The sequence below is a fragment of the Neocloeon triangulifer genome, unplaced genomic scaffold, assembly GCF_031216515.1.
Source record: "Neocloeon triangulifer isolate White Clay Creek 2 clone unplaced genomic scaffold, ASM3121651v1 ptg000017l, whole genome shotgun sequence".
Classification (NCBI taxonomy): domain Eukaryota; kingdom Metazoa; phylum Arthropoda; class Insecta; order Ephemeroptera; family Baetidae; genus Neocloeon; species Neocloeon triangulifer.
The window spans coordinates 1,810,004-1,828,092 of record NW_026775559.1 but is presented as its reverse complement, the minus strand read 5'-3'; the positions used below and the strand labels follow the sequence as shown (position 1 = coordinate 1,828,092).

General features: G+C 35.2%; 1 protein-coding gene across 11 annotated transcripts in view; it reads right to left on the bottom strand.

Annotated features, from left to right (window-relative positions):
* LOC132203541 (mucin-2-like) overlaps positions 1–18,089 on the bottom strand; it is a 26,845-nt gene extending 8,756 nt beyond the window's left edge. For 8 of the 11 annotated variants that reach the window (XM_059631376.1, XM_059631377.1, XM_059631380.1 and 5 more), the window contains exons 1-4: positions 17,894–18,088; positions 8,431–8,607; positions 1,821–1,949; positions 1,466–1,612 (exon numbers count right to left, since the gene is read on the bottom strand). In XM_059631376.1, coding sequence (XP_059487359.1) covers positions 1,466–1,612; positions 1,821–1,949; positions 8,431–8,583 — 429 coding nt within the window. In that variant the 5' untranslated portion in view covers positions 8,584–8,607; positions 17,894–18,088. Of the gene's footprint in view, positions 1–1,465; positions 1,613–1,820; positions 1,950–8,430; positions 8,608–17,893 lie in introns of all 11 variants that reach the window. The other 3 variants (XM_059631386.1, XM_059631384.1, XM_059631375.1) reach the window with 2 other exon arrangements.

Here is an 18,089-nt window from a genome sequence, read left to right as displayed (position 1 = left end):
GCCACATTGGATAACGAATAGATTGTCAGTGAACCCGAAATTAGTGTGTCAAATTTTGTGTGAATGGAAAAATGAAGTCGGAGGACAATAGAGTCTCCGTAATTGATAAACCAACAAGATCCTACTTTTCTGTATTGTGGCCAATCAAGGTCAAGAGAAAAACGCTGGGGACTTTGAGGATATGGATTGTCAGTGGTGGGTGCGGTCAGTTATAATCCATCAACTCATCAAGGCTGCTATTTATTTTTATAATACACACCGCACCAACAAAAAAATTTTAATAGAAATTCTATTGACGGCTAGTTTTTTTCATTCCCTTGCTCATTTTTATACAAAGTAAGGTGTGAGCTTGTAAATTTTTTTAAAAGTTTATAGAAAGTTAACGTCTCTTGACCGTGTGTGTTATAAAAGCATAAAATTAATATGTTTACAGGTAGAAAATACATATTTACGTTTAAATGTAAAAATTTATAGGTTTTTGGCAAAGTTCATTGCCGTCACGAACGCGGACCAAAAATTCTTCATCGGATCGTTTTTCATCGAGAAAGCGCAGCCAAGTTTGACCGCATCACGATCGGGCGCTAACGCTGGAAAATTGTCTTGTGCGTTTCATATATGAAGTGACCCACACTCTTGGCGCACAAGTGAAAGTATATCAAACGCTGTAGCCGACGGAGCCACGGACTTTATGAGATCTGTGCCGCCGCTTTTCGAATTCCTTCGTCCACAAAATAACAATAAAAATCAAAACGAGAAAAAAAGGAGATAACAATTAGGCGATCACGTTTTAATTGGGAGCGTTTAGCTTTTGAAGGGAGTCGGTGACCCGAAAAGGAGCACACAATGTAATCAAGTGATTGACGTGAAATTTGATGAAAGAGGAAGAAAGGCCTTTCCAATACGCTGACTGAACACAAGAAAAAAGTTTGACAACAATGGAAAATTTAAAAAGATTAGCTATCGGATGTTGATAGTGTAAAATGTCTGACTGACAAAATAATTATTTTATGCGTGCGATGAAAAAATATCATCTCTCAGCATCTTTTGAAAAGTAATTTGGTGCAGACGATTGGCCTTGGCTGATATTAATCTACAATGCTAACAAGTGAGAAGCTTTGCGATTTGAAAAGTAGTCGTCCTTTACAATTGAACCAAGTGAGAATTACTGCCCCTGGCGCGAAGTGATATGAACGCCGCTCAAACCGGCTTTTTGCCTTTTACCGTCAAAACTTTCCTTTATTGTTTGACAATTTTTTATCCGAATGTCCACAAGATGAACACAAATATTATTTTCACTCTCTGAATTTGAATAATAGAAATTTCTCCTCTTTCATAGCAGCAATTAAAGCCTCTCAATTATTTGAGGAATTCGTTTCAAATTGCACAAGATCCTGGTGTTCCCACATAAATAATCGCTCTGGTTTCTACATTGCGTCGGGCAAAATAGTATCTCTCTCCTTTTTACCTGTTGAGCAGGCTGCTGAGTCGGCGACTCCGCCCTGCCGGCAGTACGACTTCTGGGTCTCTTGGGCGGTGCCGCTTTTTCACTCTCAACGGCTGCAAGGCCGTCCGCCGCTGCATCTTGGGGTGCCTCCGCTCTCTTTGCCAAACCCTGAGATGAAACCTTATAAAAATGCGGTTTGCCTTTTGGAGACCGTGAGTCGTTCACTAAAATTTATTTTTCCGTATTTGGAGCATTCGAAAGGGAAATTCGAGCGTTCAAGTCTCTGGATATTTTCAATAGAAAAAGTACCACAATTGAAAAGGAAGTTCAATTCTTAATTTGCTTGCTTCGAATCGATAGATATTTTTTGTCGTACCTGATTGACGCCATTGTAGCGTTGACGTGCTTTCCTCCTGCTGGAAGAATCGGTCGATGGGGATTTATTCACAAAATCACTGCTTGAAGCTGCGAACTCGGTGTCGTCTGAAATGGCGAGCCGAGGTAGCTGAAATAAGATTTTTGTATTTATTATAAGTATTCAAATTGATATTCAACAAATTTTTTATTGCGGAGGCTTTTTGCTTTTTTAATTAGACAGCTTCTGTATTAAAACCAACCCAGAGTAATATTATAAACAAATACATGTATAACTACATAAGTGATAAATTAAATGAACTAAAATTAATTTTTATGATAAAACTTTAAAAATAAGGCCAATATAAAGCGTCATTGTTTAATTTGAAATTTTAGTTAGAAAAAATTTAATCTTTTAATAATTTAAAGAGGAATATAAAACCTAAAACGCCTAAAACAAAAAATGTTATATATTTTCTTCATGCACGTCTAGATTTACCAATGTGAGAAATTCGTGCTAAAAAAAATGACCAAACAAACCCCCGAAGTGCATCACGAAGAATTTCAAAATTTATTTACTTTTTAATAAGTGAAATGCTTGAGCAATTTTTAATTGACGCGTCCAGCTTGCGCAAATGCTCTGGCGGCTGTCAGTACTCCAGTTCAAAACCAGCTCTCGTGAAAATTCATCTCTCACGAGTTCTCTGTTTCAGAGCAAAGAGAGATAAGTGGCAATTTTCGGCGTTGAGTCTCATAACTCTATTTTGCTTCACGGTTTCCAATTTTCTGACATAAATATAACATAGCCGAGTCATGCTTCTTGTTGGTAATAAAAGAGCTGCGGTTTCTGCGATTATCTCTTTCCTCGGATGAGAGCAGCAGGACAGCAGGTGTTAAATCACTTCCGCGCACACGAAATCGTCCATGTGAGGCGAAGAGTTTTGCAAATGAATATAAAATTCAATGACTGCTCTGGAAAACAACTTTCGCTCTCGATTCTGCCAGCGAGTATATTTGCTTGCTCGTTAAATCCTTGAAACCCAATTTATAATTTTTTTTGCGAAACGCACCTCATCATATCATCATTCCGCCTTATTGGTTTTAATTAACAAATTTAAATCCCCGTCAAGCCATTCGTCAACGAGAAATGCAAATTGCTCTCTCTCTCTCTCTCTGGCGCTTTCTCTAGACCAGGTTTCGGCCAAAAGCAAAAGTGGTTTTGCTAAAAATGTATAATATATATTATACATCCATGTATACGCCTTTCCTTTTGCAGAAAAAAATATTCAACTCTCGCTTTCAGCTTTATATTAATTAAACAGTTTAATTGATGCGACGAATTGAGCAGATCATTGACTCTCGAAATTTAACCTGCTGCGAACGAAATGATACACAATCGACTAAGTGAACCGCGAACGTGTATCAAAATATTAAACTTTCATTGTGAGTGGCATTGTTGTGTGCGCCCTTCTATTCAATTTACAGCACCGACGGGAAAGTACGTTTAAGATTTATTGTGGTGCATAATAATTTTATGTTCGCTTTAATGACATCACCAATTATTGGTAATTTAATTGCCAGGGTCGTGTGAGGAAGGAAAGAGAAAAGCAGTGAAAGATATCCGCAGACTCCCAGGCCAATTTGCATGCGATTGGATAATTAATTTGGCGGCACGCACGGATGAAAAGATTTGGAGAGGAGACCGCAAATAAGTGTGGTTGGGATTAACACAATCGATGTGGGAATGTTCTGATTGTTCTGAAGTGCCTTGAGAATTTTTTTTGTCATTACTTTTGTGTGTGTAAATATTAATAATTGTATTATTATATAATTTAATTTTATAATATTAAATTAAATTAATTTTTTAATTTTATATAATGGTATAATATTGTTTTGTACAAATTATTTATTACTTAAATTATTGATTTTGTAAATAATTATATCAGTATAAAGGATAAAACAAACAATTAAAAGTGAACAAATTATTTTCTCTATATTTTTGTGATTCTTGCGCAAAAAAAATAATTTATAAGTAATTTATCAGAATATGGCAAACTTGCCAAAGAAAAATAAAAATAAATTTAATATTCTATTAACCTAAAAGCTCAACGTATTTTGGCAAAGAAATTCTGCGCTGCTGAAAATAACATTGAATAAATTGCTTTCTGGCTCTTTGTTGGTATAAAAATTGAGGTTGGAGGAAATCCAAGTCATAAAGCACCTCTCCGAACGCAAACAACCTGAATAACCAACTTTTGAGTTGGTGCGCCGCGTGCTCATGGACCATGATCAACAACGGAAATAACCCACGACGCTTCTTGTAAAGTATACGTATATGAATAAATTAAAAGCAAAAAATTTAAATATATGCGTTTCTCCTTAAAAGGAGAGAGAGGATTATTTTTATAAAAAAAGAATCGAATAAGTGCTCAAATACGAATCACTTTTTACTTTAAAAGCCTGCGCCGCCGTGATTAATTCCGTGCGAATGCCTCACTTAATCTGCGCCTTTCACTTTCGACGGCGGCGGCGAAAATTGGTCTATCGGTGTGTGGTTTTGTCCAAGGCTTGAATGAATTATTCTGCGTAGCTTTGCCGCAAAATTGATTCATCGCGTCGAGAAAGAAAGCACCTTTTTCTATCTTAAAACACGTGCGAAGTACCGCGAAATTAAACAATTATCGCGTGTGTTCCCCTTAACGCACGGCGAGTATGAAAAATTTCAAATCTAAAAAAGAGATAATGTTTTTTTTATTAATAAATGAGGTGAGCTACAATTGTTTACAGTGAATCAGCGTCTCTTCCTGAGGAATACTTACTGAGAGAGGTTAAAAATTTCACCTTTTGTACTTGACCTTTAGAGCCTTTCTTCACCTGTGTGTGTTCCGCGCGCCGACATAATTATTGTGTTTTCCAAGCAGTCAAAACAAAAGCAGAGAAAAAGTTCATTCTCTCAAAACGGCGAAATTTTAATTCAGGGTAATTATGCAAATTTACTTCGTGGCCAATACCGCTTTGTTAAGAACAGCTTTTTAACCTCAATAATAATGCTGAACCAGTAGTAGCGTTTATTGATATTTATGTTCAACTAAGATTATTCTTAGAATCAGTTAGAATTATTTAGAGAATTATAAAAAATCATTGTATTTTAAATTTAATAGTTCAATTATGTTAAAATTGCCTAGATTCATTAATTTTAATTCAAAATCAGAGAATAGCGATTGAGCTTCTAAAAAATCTATTTTCATTCAATATTATGATCATCGCATATAATAAAAAATAACTATTTTATAATATTTTTTAAACAACGAATGTGATTTATTTTAAAAATAGATTCTCTCTCTTTGTAGATGAAGTTAAACATGATTTTTTTTTACTACTGAAATTTGCATAGCAATTTAATATAAAAAATCAATAGACAGTTAATGTTGCAAAAAAAAATGTATACTTGACAACCAAAACTTGTGAAAATCACGTTGACAAACAAATTGCACAACTACTGCTTATTGAAAAAGTAACCTTTAAAATCTAGTGTTTTTTTGCCTATATTTTTATGTGGTTATTGGCGATTGTGGGTCCATGAAGGTTCATTTGTGGTTGTCTACTTATCATTGTTTTCTCTCTCTCTTTTGAAATTGATTGTTTCAATTAGGTCTAGCAGCAGAAAAAAGTTATATTTATAATTTTATTAAAAATAAATCTATATCCATTTTCTTCTTCTCACTTTTAAATTGTTAAGCTGTCATCTTCTTTTTCTCAAAATGAATCTTTTTCCGCTTAAAAGTGTTAAAATCAAGTTGAAGTTTACAATTAGAGGCGTGATTTCCGTCGTGCAATTCATCAATCCAGTTTTTATCTTTAGACTGCCTTTCAAGTTTCTTGTGGAAAAGTGAGACCGAGCCGATTCGAACGCTCTCCAATTCACGAGTAAGAGTGAATGTTAATCCTTGATATTGACCAGTGGCAGTTAGTGCCTTTCTTTCTTTCCTCGTCGCCGCGATATAGGACAGAATTAATCTTGAATGCACTGAAAGGCGGCGCTCGAGTGGAACGAAAATCAGCAGCAAATTCTAGTCCCTTCCATGAGAACAAATTCTGCGAGCGATTTGCACGTTCGATTCAATCGGATTATTCGGCTTTTGCGCTCGACAAACATTTATTTCTCTTTCGTAGGAGAAGAAAAAAAATCGCGAGACCTGCTTGAATTTTCAATTGCTTGCAAAGAATTTTGCAATGCGACAAATATAACCTGATTTCTTTTTGTTGGAGAGTGCGTAAGACTGGAGAGCAATTCATAAAGGGCAAAGGCCGACCGCCGCACTCTGGTTCTGCTTTTACGAGTTGCGGCGGCAAGGAGTTTTTTGACCCACTGCTCCAATGCTGTTTACAATCAAATCCTACACTGCACGCTCCGGCTCTCTCTGCCTCTGCGTGAATATATTTGTGCTATAAAGTAATGCATTAGGCGATCTCTCGTGTTCCAATCAATCACGTTGCGCAACGCTTTTCATTCATTCGCAATTGCATTCGGAGATTAAGTTTGCAAGTGGATGTGACGCTAATGGCCTTTGTTTTGAAATGGATAAAAGAAGAAAAAATAATGTGCAGCTCTCCATTTCAATTAGAGATTTGCTTTCAATGCAGTTGTTTTAGGTTTAAGCTGATCTGTGTTCTATCCAGGCTTATGTTTGGTTTTTATCAGATAATTATGCTGCTTTAATGTAAATCCATCTGATTAAATATCAAAGGGCAAATTCAAAGTTTTAACCCGGTGTAACCAAACCTAACCAATCGCCAAATTTTGTTTTGCAACTTACAAATAGAACATGGAGAAGGTTCAGAATTAATTCGATATTCTGTATAAAAGCTGAGTAAAATTTTACGCACATTTATTCAAATTCAGCAAGAATTATGAGACGCGAATCATGGCGACGGTCAACAAACTCTGTTTGACACACATAAATTCACACGCGGATCTTTCGTGTTAAGCCTCTAATGAATCATCCTTATGCTCATAGAAAATTCCGTCGCAACATCCTACACTTGCGGGGGAAAAGGAAGCGACTATTGTGACTAAACTCATGATTCAATATTGGAATTGCACTTTCTTCTGCATTTATATTATATAGCATCCGGAAATGGCAGCAAATGTGTGTATGCTCCGTGGTGTGTGCAGTTTTCGACGTAACTCGGAATGACGTGATAATAATTTTCACTCGAGCACATCCAGCGAATCAGACCAGTAATTATGGAACACACGCATTAAAATATACGCGACTCGCATCTGTCGAGGCAGTTAAGAAAGAGCAAACTTTTGGCTCCGGAGAAAATATAACACACGCCCAAATGTGAAAAAGTTTGGGTAATAAACGCGAGATTGGATTCGGCGCGCGTGAGTGACACAATAGGTAATTTTGTATTGGCTGCTTTTGAGAAACCTAATAGATCACCGATCTCTCTCCGTCCAACTTTTAAATCTACTCACGCGGAAGGTGAAACTTTGTCGATAAAAATTATCAAAAATGCAATTTCCTACTTAATAGCTATCTTCACAAAATCAGACGAATTAATTTAAAATTTTCACTTTCTTTTGAAAATTATAATATATAGGAGTCGTGCAAGTTACATTATTTTTTTGTGGACATAATTTTTATACAAAAACACAAATCGAATGTCAATCGAATCGTGCGTGGCGAATGTTGCACGTCCGCATAGTTGAAATTTGTGTCCCTTTCCTTTGCCTCAGGCGTGTATTTTATGTCTTTTATTGCAAGGCTCACATACGCGAGACGCACGCGTTGCTCCAAATAAAACCGGCGTGCATCCCCGATTCAATACTTTTTTCTCCGGTCAAAAACCAGTTGGTTTCGGTGCCTACGTGCTGCATGGAGATTTCCACGTCCGGCAAAATTGCTCGTATTGCAATTTACATGAAAATTTCTCTTGCCCGCTCTCGTTAATCTGGTTTCGAAACTGCAAATATATGCAGGGACAAGCAAAAAGGCACAATTTAAAATCAAGACGAGTACTTTAAATGAGACCCAATTTTAATTCGAGAGTTGAATTCCGGCTTGTTTAAAAATAAATTTGCGACACATTTAACTAAAAAAGTTGAAACGATGTCAAGTCGATAAAAAAAAGAACTTCTATTATTCTATTTAAACTTCAATCACACACTAAAATCGTTGTTCAGTTGAAAAGTAGTAGGATGTAATTAAATCAGATGTAATAAGCAGTTCATAGATTTTGAATTTAAAGACTTAATTAATTATTTGTTTAGTAATAATTATTAATTGCATGTATTTATATAACAATTATAATGCCCAGAAATAACATTAATATAATTGTAGAAAGAAAAAAATTTATATTTAATAATTTAAAATTACTGATAGCAACTAATTTTGGTGTAAGTTTTGAGCAAATAATTAATTTTATTTAAATAGAATCTAAATTACAAAATAGCACTTTGAACATAGTTTTGCAAAAAAAAAATATGAAGATGGAATTTTTTTTACATATTATATAATAAAAATTCTAAACTTGCGAATTTACAGGTCCTTTGAGGCCGTAGAAGTGTAGCCGCAAGTGAAACAAACGATATTTCCGAGATTTTATATATTTTAGAAACTCACCCTCTGTGTTTGTTGCACTCCAGGGTCCCACGAGGTGATCACGTCGCCGTAAGCGTAATGTGGCTCGAGGGCCGGCGAGTGCGCCCAGTAGTACAATTGGCCGATGGCACTTTGCACGCACACCAGCACCGCCACCAAAATCACGCACCGCATTCTTCTTCTTCTTCTTCAGCCGCCCTGTAACCACAAGAAAAAGAAACCGTTTAAAATCTTCCACTTTGCTTTCTAACCAACAATCGTCGTCTAGTCGGGAATGCCTATTGACTCGTGCCGCCGACAAAAAAAGAGCAAACAAGATGCTCCAGATGTCATGCAGGTTGAAATCAATTTCACTTGTTTGTTTTATCAAGCACGCCAAGCTTTTCTCCTAACTCATTACATTAGAATGGCAAAAAAATATATTTCCCACAAAAAAGATTCCTTCATCGAGTCAAACCAAAATTCAGTGTCTTTAGTGGACAAAACATGGATTTAATCATTTGTTTTTATTAAAACAAGGTTATCAAACTGAAATTATACAAAAATTATAATTAAGTAAAAAAAAATTAGCTTTTAGTCTCATATATTTTTACACAATTCAACAATTTGCAAAGATCCATTGTCAGAATTGACGCTTTTAAGCAAATTAAAAAAAAATTAACAAAACAGATTTTTCCAGTTTATAAAGTCAAGTAATGCAGTTAGAAATTAAGTCCAATTGATTGTCAAACGCAGGCGAGCACGTCGGCTTTTTTCTCCCATACTCATTATAAATAAAATTCCAATTATTTATTCGATTGCAAATAGGAAAAGAGGCAATCAGTGGAGCTGAAATCAACTTGCTGGCGCGGAAAAAAGGAAATTTAATTTCGGCCGCGCATTTTGTATTTGATTCACGACTCTCTGCTGAATAATTCAAAAAGCATAATAATAAAATCCGAGATGCACGCAAGCAAAAGTAATTGCGCAAATTTCACTCCAGTTGTTTTGCTAATTTCGCAATTTTTCCCCGAAAAATTTTATATTCTGGTAGCATTTTGCTGTTTACGACTTTGCAATAAATTTTGCACAAAGAGAGGAAAGAACATAATGTTTATATACGTGATCTCGGATCTACTATAAAAATATTGCACCTGCCTGATGTCGTCAAAGAGCTAACTGTTGTTTATAAAAAGAAAAGAAATCTAGGCGCGAGTATTAAGTTTCAGAAGCCATAACGCTCCGCTTGTAAAAACAAACGTTGGTTACACTTTTTTAGTCTCCTATTGACAAGCGCGTGCAGGTTTCCCTTTTTTGACTAGGTAACAAATTATTTTTCTAGGCGAAGACATATAAAGTTGAGTTCTGCTAGAATAAGAAGTGGAGAAAGTGAAAACTATCAAGCGTTAGAGGATTTTATACGCGTAATCTTTGGAAGGTTCTGCTACAGTTATGTTCAATAATGAGCCTCTTGAGCATTAAGATGAAATCAGATTAATCTCTTACTTAAATGCACATCAAATTTGCTAATTGATAATTCAAATCTTGAAAGTAAAAGGAGAAATTATGGAAAGTTAAAAGTAATTTTGTAAGAACATTAATTAAAAGATTAATAAATTATGGCAACTTTTTTTTTTAAATAAAACGAGAAATGTTATAATGAGAGCATTGTTGATAAAAGTTTTTGGTAATTCATGTGATTTTCAATAAAAATATGATATAATAAAACAGTCAGATTTCTTTTTATATTTTATAATTAATATAATTAAAATCATCAAATAACTATGTATTAAATATTTATTCTTATTGTTACTGAAAAATAATTGGTGTCATTTTGTGCAACAGTTTCAAATCTTGAAAGTAAAAGGAGAAATTATGGAAAGTTAAAATTAATTTTGTAAGAACATTAATTAAAAGATTAATAAATTATGGCAACTTTTTTTTTTAAATAAAACGAGAAATGTTATAATGAGAGCATTGTTGATAAAAGTTTTTGGTAATTCATGTGATTTTCAATAAAAATATGATATAATAAAACAGTCAGATTTCTTTTTATATTTTATAATTAATATAATTAAAATCATCAAATAACTATGTATTAAATATTTATTCTTATTGTTACTGAAAAATATTTGGTGTCATTTTGTGCAACAGTTTCCTCCCAACATTTCTCTCCATTCTGATGCATTCACACTGGCAGAGTGGATTTCTACCTGTGAATTTCTACTTTTTAATGAATTCAAAATAAACCTAAAAGTGCACTTAAAATTTTTATTAAGTGCGTGTCAAACTAAATTGCTGAAGAAAGTTAAGCGAAAGATGCGTGGAAGAAAATTGCACCGAAACACAACATTCACTTTTCATTCAGTCGCTCTGTTATGATATTCTGCTCTCCTAATTATGAAAAAAGCGATATCCTGTGAGCGCGGCGCTGCATGTTCGATGTGTTTAACGACCGCCCATGGACGCTGCAAATTAGTCCAGCGTGAATTAACAAGAAAGAGAAATCACCGCGCTTTTCGGACTCACTGTGTCACTCTCGAGAGCAGACGAGAAGCACCGGATGACAAGGTGCGGTTTTTCGAGAGGATCAAATTTTGTACTTTGCAGGGGACTTCCTACGCTCCAGACGAAGGAATTTCTCTTGATTTTTTTTCTTCGTCGCTGACAGCTGTGCAGTGGAAGCGAATTTAGTAAGGAAAAAACAAATTGCGGAGAGTAACCCAGTTAAGGAGAATTTTCCGGTGAATGATTCTGTTGTTCTCACATTTGCATGCGGCGCCGAGCGATTTTCTCAATTTGTTTGAGCGCGCAATTGGGTTATAGGCCGAAATGTTAGCACCTGCTTTGCATTTGCTCACTCCACCGAGACTGCAGACACTCCATTCAAGCTGCGGTGAAATGAGGATATGCTCGTTTATGCTCGATTCAAAATCACCGCCGATGATCTGGTGAAGTTTTTAACTGACAATTCACAACAAAATTCAATTCCTTTTTTTAGCAGGCATGAAATCGAACCTTATATTCAATGAATTGAAAAAAGTTTAATTAGAAACGGCCAATAAGTTCTAGGCTACTAAAGTGAAATAAAATATTTTTTTCTAATAAAAATTCTTGGTGGCAAGAATGCAAATTCAAAATAGTTTCCATTGATTTCTCATTAATTACATCTCGATAAAATCATTTACTTGAAGCTTTTTCTGAAATATTGTACTTATATTGTAAATAGAAAATACTGGGGGAGATTCAAGAGACTTAGCTCTCCCGGGATAAAAGATATCCCGGGATAAATCCAAAGGGATTAGACCACTGTCCCGGGTTAAATATTTTTTGTCCCACCTTCAATTTTTTCTCCCCAAGTTATTGGGGGATATATCTTTTCTTAGCCCCCTCTACGGGATAAATATTTAACCCGCGCAGGATCATGGAAATGAGGGCAAAATTGAAATCCAAAGCTAACACAAAAATCTGTATCTAACTTAATTTAAAATTGCATATTTATTTTGCTCAGAAATTTCTAAAGACCTCTTCATCAAAGCGAAATTATGCAAGGATTTTTTTCTATTGAAATTTTTTGCACGTGAAATTTCAAATTTCTCAACTCTGAAAAATTAAAATTCTCAAGCTTATTTTTTTATTTGTAGATAAATTAAATTCGCCTATTTTTTTTTGTAATTACACTTAACAAATAAAAAAGGAAAAAAATTAGTGAACGTGAAAAAGTAAAAGAAAAAAGAATTTGCATTTCTTTCATCTTAAGGTTTCCCAAATATTTAAATACCTTTTCGTCAAAGTTAATTTGGGCAAATACATCTTTTTCGTATGGCTATCAAATCAAGTATTGAACCAGTGGCTGGCTACCGGCTGCCGGCTGTCAAAAGTGCAACTGCAATGAACACTCAGCTCAGCCAAAGTCAAGAAAATGTTTGACTTGGTTTTATTCATTTATGTTTTTATTACTAGCGGCTGACCTTTTTGTTTCAAAATTGATAGCAAGGTCAGCTGGTTCAACAGTCGAAATAGTTGACGGCTTATTGATGGTAAAATTGTTGGGATGTTTAAGCGAGGTGGTATATAAATATGAAGGGAGAACGAGCTTTGCGTGTTTTAGCGCATTTTGAGAGTCGTTTTGTAGTGAGTTTGTAGTCAACTTGGAGTCGCTTGCAGTCGTTTTGTAGTGAGTTTGTAGTCAACTTGGAGTCGCTTGCAGTCGTTTTGTAGTGAGTTTGTAGTCAACTTGGAGTCGCTTGCAGTCGTTTTGTAGTGAGTTTGTAGTCAACTTGGAGTCGCTTGCAGTCGTTTTGTAGTGAGTTTGTAGTCAACTTGGAGTCGCTTGCAGTCGTTTTGTAGTGAGTTTGTAGTCATCTTGGAGTCGCTTGCAGTCGTTTTGTAGTGAGTTTGTAGTCAACTTGGAGTCGCTTGCAGTCGTTTTGTAGTGAGTTTGTAGTCATCTTGGAGTCGCTTGCAGTCGTTTTGTAGTGAGTTTGTAGTCAACTTGGAGTCGCTTGCAGTCGTTTTGTAGTGAGTTTGTAGTCATCTTGGAGTCGCTTGCAGTCGTTTTGTAGTGAGTTTGTAGTCAACTTGGAGTCGCTTGCAGTCGTTTTGTAGTGAGTTTGTAGTCAACTTGGAGTCGCTTGCAGTCGTTTTGTAGTGAGTTTGTAGTCAACTTGGAGTCGCTTGCAGTCGTTTTGTAGTGAGTTTGTAGTCAACTTGGAGTCGCTTGCAGTCGTTTTGTAGTGAGTTTGTAGTCAACTTGGAGTCGCTTGCAGTCGTTTTGTAGTGAGTTTGTAGTCAACTTGGAGTCGCTTGCAGTCGTTTTGTAGTGAGTTTGTAGTCATCTTGGAGTCGCTTGCAGTCGTTTTGTAGTGAGTTTGTAGTCAACTTGGAGTCGCTTGCAGTCGTTTTGTAGTGAGTTTGTAGTCATCTTGGAGTCGCTTGCAGTCGTTTTGTAGTGAGTTTGTAGTCAACTTGGAGTCGCTTGCAGTCGTTTTGTAGTGAGTTTGTAGTCAACTTGGAGTCGCTTGCAGTCGTTTTGTAGTGAGTTTGTAGTCAACTTGGAGTCGCTTGCAGTCGTTTTGTAGTGAGTTTCTAGTCAACTTGGAGTCGCTTGCAGTCGTTTTGTAGTGAGTTTGTAGTCAACTTGGAGTCGCTTGCAGTCGTTTTGTAGTGAGTTTGTAGTCATCTTGGAGTCGCTTGCAGTCTTTTTGTAGTGAGTTTGTAGTCAACTTGGAGTCGCTTGCAGTCGTTTGTAGTGAGTTTGTAGTCATCTTGGAGTCGCTTGCAGTCGTTTTGTAGTGAGTTTGTAGTCAACTTGGAGTCGCTTGCAGTCGTTTTGTAGTGAGTTTGTAGTCATCTTGGAGTCGCTTGCAGTCGTTTTGTAGTGAGTTTGTAGTCAACTTGGAGTCGCTTGCAGTCGTTTTGTAGTGAGTTTGTAGTCATCTTGGAGTCGCTTGCAGTCGTTTTGTAGTGAGTTTGTAGTCAACTTGGAGTCGCTTGCAGTCGTTTTGTAGTGAGTTTGTAGTCAACTTGGAGTCGCTTGCAGTCGTTTTGTAGTGAGTTTGTAGTCAACTTGGAGTATTTTTGTAGTCGTTTTGTAGTGAATTTTTAGATGAAAGAAAAGCAAATTCTTTTTTTTTTACTTTTTCACGTTCACTAATTTTTTTTCCTTTTTTATTTGTTAAGTGTAATTAAAAAAAAAAATTGGCGAATTTAATTTATCTACAAATAAAAAATAAGCTTGAGAATTTTAATTTTTCAGAGTTGAGAAATTTGAAATTTCACGTGCAAAAAATTTCAATAGAAAAAAATCCTTGCATAATTTCGCTTTGATGAAGAGGTCTTTAGAAATTTCTGAGCAAAATAAATATGCAATTTTAAATTAAGTTAGATGCATATTTTTGTGTTAGCTTTGGATTTCAATTTTGCCCTCATTTCCATGATCCTCACAAAATTCTGATTTGAAAAATTAAGTTTTTTGTTCATTGCAATTGGCCAAAATCTAAAATGTTTGCGAGCATGTTGACGACCTTTTATTTACCAGCAGCTGATTTGATTTTAGCGCGGGTTAAATATCTATCCCGTAGAGGGGGCCAAGAAAAGATATCCCCCAATGACTTGGGGACAAAAAATTGAAGGCGGGACAAAAAATATTTAACCCGGGACAGAAGTATAAATTTTATCCCTTTTGATTTATCCCGGGATATCTTTTTTCCCGGGAGAGCTAAGTCTATTGAATCTCCCCCACTATTATTTTAGTATAAATTTTTTTCTTTTTTGTAAAAAAAGAGTGGAGATTCTATAAAAATACAAATGAGTATAAAATTTGTGGCAACACTTTTTTGTTCGGTAATTTCAAATTAAATTCTGCCGCATTAAACCTCTATTTTAAATCAACTTTAAAAAAATTCAGACGTTTCAAATTTTATTACTTCTATTTTTAGAGAATCAACACAATAGTAGCAAAAACAAGAAAAGTACGCCCCATTTCTTTGAGTGGTTTCTCCTCCAGGCAATTTAATTCAATTATTATTTGGCAATGCCGAGCACTGCGCACCGGCGGCTACTTTTTGGCCACGCAACCTTGCAAAAAATTCCGTGAAGCTTCAATTCATTTATGTATACTATATATTCTAACAAAACCCTCTATAAATTTTTGCAAACTGCACAAATGATTTTCTTGGAAACTTTGGCTGATAAATCGATCTATTTTCTCAGTATGAAATGTAATTACGAAGAAATGTTATTATTTTCCCAGCGAATAGAGAATGAAACGAGAAAAGAGAATGTTATTTTTTAATCACAAGAGCAAACGCGCTGCAGGCGAAGGAAACCTATATTTCTTTGCGAGAGATGATTTCTTGTTTGAACGCCAACGATCGCTTGCAGTTTTTGCATTTTCTCATTCCGTCTTGGTGGAAATTAAGCCAAGCTGCATGACTCGTTGAAATCGCAGCTACTCGCAGGTAAATTAAACTGCCGAGTTTTGTTCTCCATTCCGCAGAGATCGCGTGCACAAACGCATTTCTAAACTGATATGCGTGACGAATTATGTCGTCTCTCTCTTTAGCGAGAGAGAATTTTTTGCATTGTTGTGGCATATTATGCTCTCGTGATTGCAATAAGTGTATTGAAAGTAGTGCACCGATCGGCCGCGGCATTGCAGCCGACAAACAAAACCGTGAATTTTATTGCACGGTTGCGAATTGCGATTGCAAAGCAGGTGTTGCTTTTTTTAATGCATAATAATATAAATTACGCCTTCTTGTAATGCACATAAAAGAATAATAAATAACGCAATATATAAATAAATTTTTTTGTAGTTTTTGCTACAGATTTTCTATAAATAATAAAATTGATGGAGTGTTCATCGTGACTTTTTGAAAAGTAAGATTTTTTAATGAAGGTAATTTTTATGGTCCATATCGACATGTAATTGTTAAATTTTTTGGTTATTGTTATAGGAATTAAAAATGTGGCTAAAAGTTTCCGTAAAATTACTTCAAATCCTCATAAAAAAAGTGGCCAGAATTGCTCAAGAACAATAACACAATCTCTTTTTTTCTGACTTATCCATATAAAAAAACGTTTTATGTAGCTTATCGAAACCTTATTCAACCAAAAATTCATTGTAAGAATTGAAATTGAATTCTAAACAAATAAAAAATTTATTTTTGTCCCTTTTTCCACCGTCAAAAATATCAAGTGACAAAATTTAACGGTTTTTATTCGGCCACCATTGGAAGTCCCATAAAATCTTCTGGAATTTGAAAGAAAGTTGTTTGGCAAGCGAGAGGGCGTTTGATTTACGCGCGACTCTTTTTTTTTTTCTTTTTCCAATCCACTCTCGTTGAACAGAGTGAAAAATCCCATGCAGTTTAATGGGCGCCGCTTATAGCTCATTCATGTATAGCCAGAATAAAGATTTGATAATTTACACAATGGGAGCAAAGCTGTTACGCTGTTTATCTCCCCGGCGGGTGTTTTGGTGCTCCAGTTATTCGTCTCGCGCACTGTTTTGATTTATACACGCGCCGGTCGGGCCAAACCGAGTTAAGAGATAAGTGTGTTTGAAATGGTCTGGTCGCCCGCAGAAATCGAGAGGCGAGTTAGGGAAAGTCGATTATATTCAACCGGCATCTGGAGTGCAGATCTAATAAGCGGCATAACACACTCGCACCTGCAGATGACCAAAACACTAAACCCAGCAGCAGCAGCTTTCCTCTCTCTTGAGAAACTCGCTCGCAAACTAACTGGAATACGTACGATCTACGCAAAATCGCAATTATTGCGAGAGTACTTGCACTTTCAGCCAATCTCCGACGTGATTTGCAAACTCTTTCAATAATTGATGAATTGCTCTTCTTCAGAATTGGAAAGTAATTGCTTGAAATGAAATATAAGATTAAGCGAAATAAATTTAAATATTTTAGGGGAAGTTACAATTAACGTTAAATATACATATTGTCTGGTCTAATGAATGTACATGTACATTCATTAGACCAGGTATAATTTTAATATTTCAATAAAAATATATAATTAAAAATGAGCGCACATTCCGTTAACACTAGATATATATTTTTAATTTACTTCGACTGTCTAAAAATATTCTGGCCTTTTATTCAATGATCTACTCCTCAATTTCATAGAAATTGAAACTTTATAATCGTCAAACATCATCATTTATAAATCTAATAAAATACGTTAATGTATTTAATTATTGCCAATTATTTGCAGTTAAATGTGAAGGAAAAATATTTATTCAATTATTTACCGATATTAATCTACACATATGTAAATAAATAACAAGTTTTATTAGAAAATAAGCAAATATTATTATAATATTTTTATTTTATTTTCATACTACTTAATTTTATTATAAATTTAGTTTTATGCAATATTTTTCTTACTTCGAAAAAAAAAGCTAAATTTAGTGAATTGTATTTTTTCATTTTGTTTCTGATTAATGACAAATCAATCAAGTGTGTTAAAGCAAGAGAAACTAAGCAGTCAAAAGAGCGACTTAGGACGGCTGGAGTTGTCACTGCGGTGGCACGGCCAATTCCGTGTTTCACGCTCCAGGTTCATTATCACGACACGGCGCTTCGCATTTCTAGTGCCGCAAAATAGAGAGGCGGTTTCTCTGTTTGTTTAGCTTGGTGCAAACTTTGGGTTAATTAGAATTACCCAGAGGATAAAACAAGAAACAAGTTAACATTAACATACAGAGTCATAAAAATAAATTGATTTTTTTCCCAGAAATTTAAACTTTTATTGCAATATTTTTAAATTCTTTTAAAGTTAAAAAAAAAATCATTTTAAGTGTAATGCTCAACTTTACTACTATAATGTTTCTGTTAAATCAAGGCTTTAATTATTTTTATATTACTGTTGAATAGGTTTAGTCCTCACTTACTGATTTATGCATCTTTGATAAACTATTTTAATGATTTTCTCTTACTAATTTAAAAGATGTAAAAAATTAATTATATAAAAAAAAACAACCTACCTTTAAAATAACGCTGAGCTGCTGGGATATCCGGGGTGTGCGTAAATAGTTTTCACCTGATCACATGGAAAAGTCCGTCGCCGCACCTCATACTACAGCGCACTATCCATATAAGCACGTGTTTCTCTTTCACCTGCTACACACCGACTGGTAGGTTAGGTCGTTTCTACCTTTCGTTCGCCCGCTCGCTCACTCT